Here is a 12,144-nt window from a genome sequence, read left to right on the forward strand (position 1 = left end):
AACAACTTATATAAAATTTGTGTGAGTAACTTTACACTAACAATTAATAATGTTCAACAGATAAATAGTTTATCATAGCTTAACATATAAATACAACATTTTATGAATCCATACTTTTAAATCATTTTTTTATTGTTTGGATAGGGATCACAAGTTATTAAACTTCGGTAAATGGGATTAAGTAGTCGTCTATGTCTTCAATGCGTGGTGTTGAGCGTGAATTGGCCCCAAACAAGTTCTTTTCTGGAAACTTGGCAGTCCCGCTGGTTACTCCTAATGGAAGATGAGCACGTGCCATTTGTCTCTGAATGGCTCAACCAAAGCATTGCATGTTGACGCCGCTACTTTCATGGGAGCTGATTTAATAAATGATCGGTGTGTTCCGCGACCACCATTCAGTTTTTTGCTTTTTTCTGGCATTGACAACCTGTATTCATCTTTTTCAAACGTATCGTTTTTGCCCTTAAATAAATCCCAATCATTTATGAATGAAAATTATTAGTATTATTAGTATTAGCTACCGTTGATTGAGTTGCACGGGCTCTGTGACGTGCTCACGCTATGCGTTCCCTTTGCTTTGTCTCCCTCTACTGGTCTCTCTCTCTACCTGTTTCTCCCTCCATCACTTTACGTATTCCCCTATTTCACAGAGCCATACATCCACAATTGCAACACTGTTCATTCTCTGAAAAATAAGCATATACATGTATCGCGCATAAAGAAAACCTTTAAAAAGAGTTGATGTGAATTATTCCATTAGCCCAGCATGGTAAAACAACACGCTTTATTCAGAACTTTTTTTAATTAGTCGTTTAAAATATTAGTTAAAAATATTATACAAACTGCCCTTTGTCTGTTTCAAATATCTGTTTTCATTCTGGGCAGCGTAAGGACAGCTTATAGGTGTACTTGAGCTTATAGGTGTAAGTGAGTGGTGGTGAACCAAGTGTCCATTCATCCCACACACAAACACACGCACACACACACACACACACACACACACACACACACACACACACACACGCACACACACACACACACACACTGTTGTGGAACATTGGTACTAAACATTATGTAAAATGTCTGGAAACATTAATTGTGTGGGGTGAAGGGTCGCTCCAACCTCAACACTCGTAATCTCACTCCAAACCTTTTGTGAAAGTTGGCAGCTCTGTTATTACAATATCGTTCACTTAATATAAATATATATAATTATATGAAAACAATCTTCAATATCAAACACTTCAAACAATATGACAAACAACTAAGAATTTACTATTTCATTATAGATGTGTCCTATGGGGAATGCGTAGATTTGTATAACAAATAAACAATATACTGTATGCAATGCACCATTGGTAGTGGCCTGAAAGGAAGAATTAAGTGATAGATATTAAGGCCAATCTAACCCAATGATAGACAGAAATGACTACATTGATTGATAATAAAACCAATACACAGTGCTATGTTTCAGGGTGCAAGAAAGCTAAAACATCGCAAAAAACTGTCTGCGTATAAACAGCAACCATGGCAGGGTGTGCCTGCATGTACATTAGTGTGTGTGCATTACATGTATGTGAGCCGGTTGCTTTTCGGGGGAAATAAATTAGTTTTCTCTGTTCCCGAGACACTGGGACAGTGTTCTTTGTGCTTCCACCAGTGTGTGTGTTTAATTGGGCGAGATGGTTCTGCTCCTCAAACAGCCACAGGTCAGGTACTGCATGGCCTTCATGCTGATGTGCATGAGCGGGCCCAAGTTGAAGAGCATGTGATAGAAGGCGTGGACAGACAGCCCTCCGGTTTCATCAGCGTACTTGAGAGCCACGATGGGCGTGTACAAGGGGTTGGTGAGGTTACGGAAGCGAGGACTGCTGGCCTCGATGACCTTCTTGGTGCACTGTAAACAAAAATAAGAAGAGTTGGGAGGAAGGGGGGTGAGAATGGGCCGACGGACATCGTTGATCGTCCTGATCAATCACCATTTCCATATCTATAACTCACATCTTACATTGAAGAGGGAAGCTAAGTTACATCCAAGTCTTAAGTTTATTGTCATATTGGCACATGAAAAGACAAGGAGGATAGGCCAGTTGTTTGAGTGTCAGACTCCCAACTCAAAGGTATGTGTGTACATGCATTTGAACCAAATACACAGGCCACCTGGACAAAAAGCATCCGACCCTATAGTGCAAAATACTTTGCAGTGTAGCCTTTGGACACTAGCAGATGTGGACTCACTCTGGCGATGTCATCAGGAGTTTGTCCCAGCGTCTCGAAGATGTCCACTGAGGATGGAAGGTAGACGTTCTTGAAGTAGTTCACCGTTTCGGGGTCAGTACCAGGATACTCCTTCTGCCTCACGTCCTGGATCATCTTGGCCTCAAACTCTGTGTGGACCGGGCCTGGCTCTATCATTGACAGACTACATAGATGTGTATTGAAACAGTAGATAGCAGATCAAATCGGGTTGTTCGAACAACGTGCGGATGTGAAGATACATTTACGTGACAAAACGTTATCTTACCATCCAACGATATCAAATATTAACTTTGTGTGGAGATATTAAAATAAAACATGTGGAGGGACTACTCACGTTACGTTGAACTTTAGGAGCTGCACAGCCAGACATTCACAGAAGCCCTCTGTGGCAAACTTAGAAGCAGCATATACGTCATTGAAGACAACACCTGAAGAGACAACCAGGGTTTAACTTGAAATGCAGGTACTGAAGACATCAAAATCTTTGTGTGTAATGCTACAGTTGAAGCTCTAATTCAATCTTTCATGCAGGCGAACAAAATGGGTTGACCTAAAGCCTTACATATTTTCGTTGAGTGTATATCTGAATGGATAACAGAAATGTATGAGAATAAACAATTTGCTTGTCTTCCACTACTTCAGATAGTTTACATCACATCCAGCTGGTCCTCCTTGTTTTCAGATTCAGATTTGCTAAATGATATCCCTTATACAATCGCATGCAGACATCCATTTTCAAACTCTACCTTGCAGTCCCATGACACTGCTGATGACGATAATGTGTCCTCCTCTCCTCTTCTTCATGTCCGGCATCACCTCCTTGATCATGCGGATTACCCCAAAGAAGTTGGTCTCAAACACCTTCTTCATCTCCTCCATGGGAATGCTCTCCAGCGGACCCACCAGACCGATGCCTGCGTTGTTGACTGGCCGGGAGACCACCACAGGGAAGGTAATGGGAGGATATTTTGAGGGAATGGAGAGAGAGAGAGAGAGAGAGAGAGAGAGAGAGAGAGAGAGAGAGAGAGAGAGAGAGAGAGAGAGAGAGAGAGAGAGAGAGAGAGGATGGAGAGGGAGGACAGAGGAGGATGCTGGGTTAAATAAGCAGAGCAATGTTTTATAAGATACGATGTATTTCATTAATCCCAAGAATGGGGAATTTAGGTGGTGAGGATTAATGGATGGGCTGATACCCATTTCAGATTTATTCATGCACTGCTTCCGCTAACTCGAAACGGCTGTTCATCATGATGAGAGGCAGAGTTCAGTAAAATGGGAAAACAGGCAAGGAAGTCACGTTGAGTTTTCCCCACAAGAGCCTGTTTATACACTCGGGATTACAGGGAAAAGCGCCACACGCCCTTCAGATTCCTTCCTTTCCCGTCAAGTATAGAAAATCAGGGTGTTATTTTAACATTTGCAGAATGTGTTCAAAGTCAGCCAGAATAACAATGCAGTCAAAGGTCACACCAAGCCAGTAGCCGGTGGGAGCCTCTCCCCCCCCCCCATTGACGAGCAGTCAAGTCCCTCATATATAATGAACACTCGTTCACACTATACGTTAAATATTAAAGAACCCCTATATTACCACAAGGCGTGAGGTGGATTACCCAACGACCCCATAGTGACATCACATTTGGGAGTGTCCACGCATTAGCGCAGAGCCCTCCATTTTGTATCCCCCACGGACAAGACGGTTGGAATGTATTTATAATCTAAAATGTTTTATTAACATTACACCTGGTGGTGTAATTGGGGCCCTTACACAATTTGTCAAGAAGTTAGAGAGAGAAACTTAATTATTCAGAGTCAATATTCAGCTCCCATCAAAAACCGCAAGGCAAGGGAGAAGAAATGAATAGTGGAGTCAGGAGGCAAAATTGGTAGAGGACACCTCTCAATTTGTTTTGCCGGAACATGTTTATATCACTTTCCAGACACCCATTCTGCCACGGGCTATACTGGCTGGAATCAAAAGAAAATGGCAAGGAGGTACAAGCCAGGAGATGGAGGGAGGGGGAGAGAGAGAGAGAGAGAGAGAGAGAGAGAGAGAGAGAGAGAGAGAGAGAGAGAGAGAGAGAGAGAGAGAGAGAGAGAGAGAGAGAGAGAGAGAGAGAGAGAGAGAGAGAGAGAGAGAGAGAGAGAGAGAGAGAGAGAGAGAGAGAGAGAGAGAGAGAGAGAGAGAGAGAGAGAGAGAGAGAGAGAGAGAGAGAGAGAGAGAGAGAGATTTTCAACAGTGGTTTTAGAACATGTAACACTGACAAGGTGATAAGCTTAAAGGTTATGCCTATGCATCCCAAGATACACAGTTTGTACCTGTATGCATCGTTGAGGAAGATGTCTGCCTCCTCATTTATGACTAATGAATATAAAGTAAGGCGTTGTTGATGCCATCCGTAGATCTTTATATTTTGCTTAGTTTCATAGTTTATTTTTTACATATTCAAACTACTTTTAAGTCTGGTTCTTTGTTCGGTTCAAGCATTTTGTCCAGCAGCAGCAGTGTGGGAGTAACGGTAGTTTGACTCTCAGACTAAAGGTCCTGGGTTTGGAACTCCAATGTCCACTGTTTATTTGTAGGGATCCTTGAGCAAGTTATCTGTTCATTATTGAATAAAAGCATCTATTACTAAACAGTAGGCCTATCTTGCATCAATACCGTGAACGATGATGTTATCCACAAAACTCACTGAGGACATCCACGTGTCGATCCTTGATGCCATCGATGCACTGTTTGACGGACTCGTCGGTGCAGACATCAAGAACAGCCAGAGACAGAGTCTTCCCATAAGCCTCTCCTGCAGCCTCCACCAGCTTATCTTTCCTCTTCAGGTCACGCATGGTGGCTATGACTGAACATGTTTATATGTACAGGACAACAGGGGAAGAGTAATGTTAGAGGGGCATTAGAGAGGAATTTGAATGATAAGAGAGCATGTGAATTTGTCATGTATTTGTTTGTTTCTGATAATTTAAGAGTGGTGTTGTGCTTGCAAAATTCAAATTATCCAAAAAAATTATAAATGCATATATTTTATAATATAAAATTACGTTGTTCAATATTTATATAAACTTAACATATTTTAGTTGGATATCATCAAAATTCTGTTGATGTTTAGTCAAAATAGAATGCTACTCATAGGAGATTTGAGATGACCAGGCGATAAATTAAATGGAAGAAAATATGAGATGATAAGAACATTTTGTCTTGTTTCCAGGGTGTGTTTTGAACCAGAATATATGCTCATTCTTCCCGCTCCCATTAACATGCCCCTTGGCTATCGTCCATAACGATTCTGTTAAATGACTGCCTGTGCAGGTTACGTTATCGTTCAGCACCATACCACAATGTGCAGGGTCACGGCAAGTTCACCAGGCCTGTGCTCAGCCACACTCATTTTCCCTCTTAATCCCCCTTTGACAAAATTATGTTTGATAATAATCACAATTTAATAGAGGTTTTAGGTTAGTTTAGCCGCTGCTAAAGAGATAATAAGCTTATGCGGCTTTTACATAAACCCGTGTGGTTTAAAATAGCCCTGCTTGTAGGCTACAATAGCCTTGCGTCTACATTAGCCCAATGAAACAGATAACCCCACTCACTACGGCTTTACAACTACAACTAGCGATCAGCTTGTGTTTGCAAAAAATGCTATAGAAGGCCTATAAAGAAGGCCTATAAAAAAGAACACTTTTCCAAAACAGTTTGTCTAGTCAAGGCCTACATCCGGTTGCCCAGGGGCAACAACGCAATTGCCGTCCTGCTCGGTTTTCTGAACTCAGTGCCTTATCTGCTCGCAACGGCAGGGGACGGGGTCGTGACCTGCTACTGGTGTGACGGCGGGGCTTTCTGTTGCATCTAATGTTACGTAGCACGCAGTCATCCGCCGTCACCCACAGCAGGGATTATGGGTCGAGGAGTTTAAGTATAACCTCGTTTTGGATTAATCGGAATGTGGCATGGAGTACTTGAACCCCGAGAGTTTAGGTCAGCTTTGCCACTTACACACACAGACGCGCGCGCACGCGCACGCACTCGCACACATACAAACGCACGCGCAGATGCGCGACTATATTGCCCATCGTCTGACTATTATAATCATTTGTAAGTGGTCAACATTCATCATTCTTACTGTGTATCTTTGACTTTCTCAAATCTTAGATGACAGAGAAATGTCAAAGGAAGTATTAAAATAGGACGGAAATAACGTACCGTGATATCGCTTCTGCTCGTCATTTGCCAGCATCACTGCCATTCTTAAACCAATGCCTGAGGAGCAGCCGGTGATGAGCACTACTTTCTGCCCGTTACTCGCCATAGCTCCAGTGCTGTAGATATTCGGAAAGTTTTTTTCTTCTGGAGGGTTTTGTCTCGCAAATAGATTCCAATGTACTCTCAACGGTGAAAATTGTGCAGGATGAGAGGGACACTGAGAACAGCTAGTGTAAGCGGATAACGTTAACTAGGGAGAGATAGAGAGAGACCACAGACCAGAGGGTCACATGGGACTGGCATTATCTAACCCAGTTGGGTCGCCTGGCTCGTACCACTGTAATTGTCGTACTGGCTATCTTGAACACAACAATAAATCCGGGCATTCTCGTAGAGCTATTTTGTAAGATATATATTTATTTGAGTACCCTCAAACGGCTACTGGGGCTTCTTGTTTTGTGTGTCTCCTTATTTTTTATTTTTTTTGCAAGCCTTTCACTATGAAGCTTGCACATGATTTATATTCTCATTGATGCTTTTATATGGCCATGTAATTCTCAGTTCTTCAAGATAATGTTATAACATCGGCCTACTTTTGGATGATTAATTACAGAAGGCTCCCAAAGAAGAATTACGCCAATAATTTGACGCCACCTGGTGGTTGTGTAGAATACCAACGTTATAAAAATAGAACTAAAAATAGACTTACTGTTATAGTAGAATTGGACTAAGGTTGCATGCTCGGCAGTATTACAAAAAATAAACTAAAATATAGGCTACCAGAAACTAAATGTAAAACAATAACTAAAACTCCTGCTACTAGAACTACAACTCATAATTGTCATGAAGGCAAAACATGCCACCTCTAACAATTCCAATGAATGCTCCACATACGCACATGTAATTGCCTGTGCATTTGTGCGTGTCTTAGTATGCAATTGGGTAAACCTTTGTCCTCAGTCTCTCAAGTTTCACATAACCATGACTAGAGGTGCTTTGATCTTCAAAGACATGTGATCTGCTATACCCCACAGGATATAATGTGAATTTGTTGTACGGTATGTGGTATGTCAGTGTGTGTGTGTGTGTGTGTGTGTGTGTGTGTGTGTGTGTGTGTGTGTGTGTGTGTGTGTGTGTGTGTGCGCGTGCGTGTGTGCGCTCGCGCGCGTGCATGTGTGTGTGATAGAATGCAGATGTAAAGCATCGTGGTGGGCAAAGACAGACAGGTACTGGAATTTGGAATCTGCAGCAGCATATTTTTATTAGTTCGGGCAGTGCTGTCGTCCTGTTGTAGCATGCATTGTTGTGTGTGTGTGTGTGTGTGTGTGTGTGTGTGTGTGTGTGTGTGTGTGTGTGTGTGTGTGTGTGTGTGTGTGTGTGTGTGTGTGTGTGTGTGTGTGTGTGTGTGTGTTCGAGAGAGAGAGAGAGAGAGAGAGAGAGAGAGAGAGAGAGAGAGAGAGAGAGAGAGAGAGAGAGAGAGAGAGAGAGAGAGAGAGAGAGAGAGAGAGAGAGAGTGAGAGAGAGTGTGTGTGTGTGTGTGTGTGGGTGTGTGTGTGTGTGTCTGGATGGACAGATAAATATGGGTACAAAATAGATGTAAAATTGGCAGCATGTTTTTGAGTTAAAGCTAACCATTTTGGGGGTTCTCATTGTGCTTGTCTGGGAGTTTGTATGTTTGAGAGAGAGAGGGAGAGGGAGAGGGTGAGAGAGAGAGAAAGTGAGAGAGAGAGAGAGAGAGAGAGAGAGAGAGAGAGAGAGAGAGAGAGAGAGAGAGAGAGAGAGAGAGAGAGAGAGAGAGAGAGAGAGAGAGAGAGAGAGAGAGAGAGAGAGAGAGAGAGTGTGAGTGTGCAATAGCTGTCCCTTAAATCATAGTTACAAGTAACGAAACCAGTAATCATAGAAAATAAAGGCGTTCCTCCAGCACGCGCCCCGATATTCGCCTGTGAGGGAGGGGTCAACGGGGGAGGGGGGGGGGGGGGGGGGTCTTGGGGAGGGGCGGCGTGGGGAGACAGAGGGTGCCGGTGAACAAAACCTTCGGTGATAAGAATACTTTTTTTTGGCACGGCTACTCTTTTCACCCACCAATAATAACCCCAAAAGTAAAACAAAGAACATCACAGCAGATAGAGCAGGTAGAATCCCACACAAAAAGAGAAGACTATTAACCTTTTATTTGCGAATGCTCGTTCCTACTCTTCAACAGGGCTCGAGTGCAGGTATCACGGGTGGAAACCGGGATCCTTCGAACGCAACTCGGAATTCGCGCACAGGCACCGCTCTGCTGCAGGTGTCGCGTGAAGCCGTGAATTGAGGAGCCGCAATTGGAATTTACCTGCAGTTTCGCAGGCACATGCAAGTTCAGAATGACGGATCGATGGACACCAGGGCGCCACATACGCCTTATTTTTTTGATAACGATCATATTCAGCACAACTACGGCTAAACAAGCAGGTAGGCTGGGTTGAGCGCGCAAATGTTGTTATGTAATGTCTTATCTAAAACAAAATGCATGGCATTCTCTTACACTGCAGTATCTTACACTCGAAAGTTCATTTTCCAGCTTCCCTCCATCCATCGCTTTCTGGCTAGGGCTTGTCCATCGGGATTGTCAATTACCAAAGACCTTTGGGGGTGCCCATACAACTATATTGTCACCAGTCAGAGTGTTGCGTCCTAGGCCTAACACAAGGATGAGTCCCAATACCCTAGTCTATCATCATAAACCAACGTCTTTGTTAATCACTTTGTGCATTTAACATACCCTAAATCATCATGTGGGCCAATAATCAGGCGTAATGGTAGCCTATAGGTCGATGCCTCCATACTGGATAATGTGTTTTGTGTTATAGCATACCAAATACGACGTGGCCTTAGTTGGGGCAGTTTAACGTATTTAAAAAAATAATGCCGACCATGGGATCTAATAGCTCTGTAAAAAAAAAAAAAAGCAGTTGAGTTCAGATTGTAGCACACATGCAGTTCAAGCACATTGGTTAGAAACCGTAGGCGCAATAACTCTGTCTGGACTTGTTCTGTCATACCTGCTGTCTTAGGCTGGAGCCCCATATAGCTTAGATATTTCACTTGATTCCTGGCAGTAATGGGGGACAGACTGTCTGAACCCAAATTAAATCGAGCTGTTAAAGAGCAGGGAGGGACACAGGCCTCATGCTTTCAGGCTGTAGAACTGTGAGGCCACACGACAATAACTTGCATTAACTTAATGCTTTGAGTGGCCACTATTGTTTCACTAGCTTGTTGCAACCACCTGTATATGTAAGGCTAATGTGTAAAAAGTTGTATATTTGCCATCACCAATACTTTTTTTTACCATCAAACCAACAAGGAAGGTCTAATTTAAGCCTGGCATTAAGATTATTTACCCGTATAAATGGTAATGTATGGACAGAGTCACAACACAGCCGTCACGCATATGTGTTTTTCTCATACACTTCCCAAGCATTTATCTCATGAAACTATACCGTCTGAACGTGGACTTTACTGGCCAGGTGGAATCCGCCATCTTTCCTCAACCTGTTAGGTCATTCAAGAGGCGCTGAGGAAGCAGATAGTAATCTTCCACTGTATATCGTCATCATCATCATCATCATCATCATCATCATCATCATCATCATAATCATCTTCATCATCATCCCATAGCATGTGACAAAATCAAATGTTTTCAAGTTCATGTCTGATCATGTCCAACATAACACACCAACACACACATTGCATATTCGTTTTTAATGGTCACAGTAGTAAAAGTATTTTCTATGTGTGTGCACGACCATATGTATTGGTGCTTGTTTGTGTGTAGGTGTGTGTGTGTGTGTGTGTGTGTGTGTGTGTGTGTGTGTGTGTGTGTGTGTGTGTGTGTGTGTGTGTGTGTGTGTGTGTGTGTGTGTGTGTGTGTGTGTGTGTGTGTGTGAGTACACCTGAGAGTGCCATCCCTCCAATATTGAGGCTGAGATGGGAGGGAGCCACCTGAATGACCCTTAAAACTCGAGGGTCATCCGGGGTCAAGCAAGTTCAAGGGGTGTGACCTTGGGATGACACTCTCACATCTGGCTTTTAAAGAACCTGCCGCCCTTATACAAAAACACACTGACACACACACAAAGATGTGAACATGTCCATTTACTATCACTCCCTCTTCATTATATCTCACTCTCACTTTTTGGTCTTCAAATAACAACCAGCAGACCAAGTCCCCCATAATCACAGTGTTTACCATGTCCTGAACGACTCTATGCATCACATAAAAAACGCCAAGGACACGGTCACACACCTGGCTGTCAAGTTGCGTGCTGTGAATTATGCATTGTTGCTCGTTTTAAGGCATGTGCTCAAGTAGTGATCAGGTATGTGACCGGCATACCTGAGTCATTTAAAGAAATGCTTTCCAAGCTCAGAACCGATTCCCTAGTTTCTTCCTTTGAGTTCGGTTTGGACAAAAGTAAACCGCTCTCAAATCGATGCAGCATGGGATACCTGCAAGGGATATCTTCATGGTGACGCCATTGCGTTACCTCTTGAGTTATGACCAGGTACAGAAGTGTCTAGAGCTGTCTGGGGAGATGATGGATGGGGTTTCTCATTAGGTGAGAGCTGTGGCATAGTGCCCCAGGTTGAGGGCCAGAAAGGCACAGGCCAGCTTCAGTGCCCCAAAATGAGGCCGTGAAAACAGCTGCCAGAGCAGCATAGGATGGGTCCAAGAGGAGATTCCTTTTGGATAGGGATCTCTTGTTGGACAAGGCTCAAGTTGTTGAGGCAACCCTCCGACATGGGAGAAAGATCACCGGTAATAAACTTGATGGTGCATTGGCTCCACTTGCTCCTCTCAGTTATCACTTTAGTTTATGAAATGATAGAGAGACTGGATTTCTTGACTTCAGGCTATGTTTTTTTATCAGTTACAGAGATCATGGCCACAGACATCTTTGTGATGTTTTGTTATCTTTAACCTGTGCAAAATAAAGCATTAGGCCATAGCATACCACAACCGCAATGTTTACCTTACTTTTTGTATGCTTGTTTATCAATGTTTGATTCATCCCTGAATAATTTATTGTGAGAGCTATCCCATGAACTACATTTTATTCAAATGTTTTACGTTTCTATTTAATGCAGACAGTTGACAAACTTGCATCATCAAATATTAAACCTTTGACTGATCCACTCTTCAGAATTCCAAACATGTCTTAGTGTAATAAATTAATTTGGAGCTGAAACATTTAGTGGTCAGATAGACTTTCCACTGTTACTAATTGGTTGCATTTTCAACATGTGCATTTTACAATTGTACAATTTCACAATCTGATTCAGATGTTGAGTGTCAGGTCTGCCGTTGAATGGACCCGGCTTTTCTTGCGGACTGAAGTCTGTGAAAGGATACTGCCGACAAAAGCACTTGAGCTAAAAGAACTTCAAACAGAATGGCTGGAAGATGTTGAGGGTAGAGCTCTCAGGAACTCTCTATTCTCCTCACATATCACTCCTTTCCTCCCTTGTCTTCAAGTCAGACAGATAGGGGAGCAAAGAGTGGGGGCTGACTGTAAAGCGTTGGGATAGTATAAAAGGTCTCAGGAATTACTAGAAAAGACACAGCATGCACACAATGGCTCGCTGTGCTTTTGGGTGTACAGTATGTACGTGTGTATGTGTGTGTGTGT

The 12,144-nt window shown here is 42.9% G+C and overlaps 2 protein-coding genes across 4 annotated transcripts in view; one reads left to right on the plus strand and one right to left on the minus strand.

The window, feature by feature from the left end:
* Positions 1-765: 765 nt before the first annotated feature.
* Positions 766-6,774, minus strand: LOC115539889 (retinol dehydrogenase 8). Its single transcript, XM_030350758.1, has 6 exons — positions 6,473-6,774; positions 4,950-5,111; positions 3,006-3,185; positions 2,594-2,687; positions 2,239-2,422; positions 766-1,897 (listed from the first exon to the last, which is right to left on the minus strand). Exons 1-6 carry the CDS (start codon positions 6,576-6,578, stop codon positions 1,670-1,672), a joined length of 954 nt encoding a protein of 317 aa, XP_030206618.1. The 5' UTR covers positions 6,579-6,774; the 3' UTR covers positions 766-1,669.
* Positions 6,775-8,456: 1,682 nt separating this feature from the next.
* Positions 8,457-12,144, plus strand: part of LOC115539872 (collagen alpha-1(XI) chain) — a 43,892-nt gene continuing 40,204 nt past the window's right edge. The window contains exons 1-2 of one of the 3 annotated variants that reach the window (XM_030350727.1): positions 8,457-8,509; positions 8,676-8,923. In XM_030350727.1, coding sequence (XP_030206587.1) covers positions 8,836-8,923 — 88 coding nt within the window. In that variant the 5' untranslated portion in view covers positions 8,457-8,509; positions 8,676-8,835. Of the gene's footprint in view, positions 8,924-12,144 lie in introns of all 3 variants that reach the window. The other 2 variants (XM_030350726.1, XM_030350725.1) reach the window with 2 other exon arrangements.

The sequence above is a fragment of the Gadus morhua genome, chromosome 3 (assembly GCF_902167405.1).
Source record: "Gadus morhua chromosome 3, gadMor3.0, whole genome shotgun sequence".
NCBI classification, from domain to species: Eukaryota; Metazoa; Chordata; class Actinopteri; order Gadiformes; family Gadidae; genus Gadus; species Gadus morhua.

Excerpts from the sequence above, each read along its gene's own strand:
- LOC115539889 (XM_030350758.1), bottom strand. The coding sequence starts at position 6,578 with ATGGCGAGTAACGGGCAGAAAGTAGTGCTCATCACCGGCTGCTCCTCA. Across the intron at positions 2,688-3,005 it reads CAGTGTCATGGGACTGCAAG|GTGTTGTCTTCAATGACGTA; the intron begins GTAGAGTTTGAA and ends TTGTCTCTTCAG. Across the intron at positions 1,898-2,238 it reads CTCCTGATGACATCGCCAGA|TGCACCAAGAAGGTCATCGA; the intron begins GTGAGTCCACAT and ends TTTTGTTTACAG.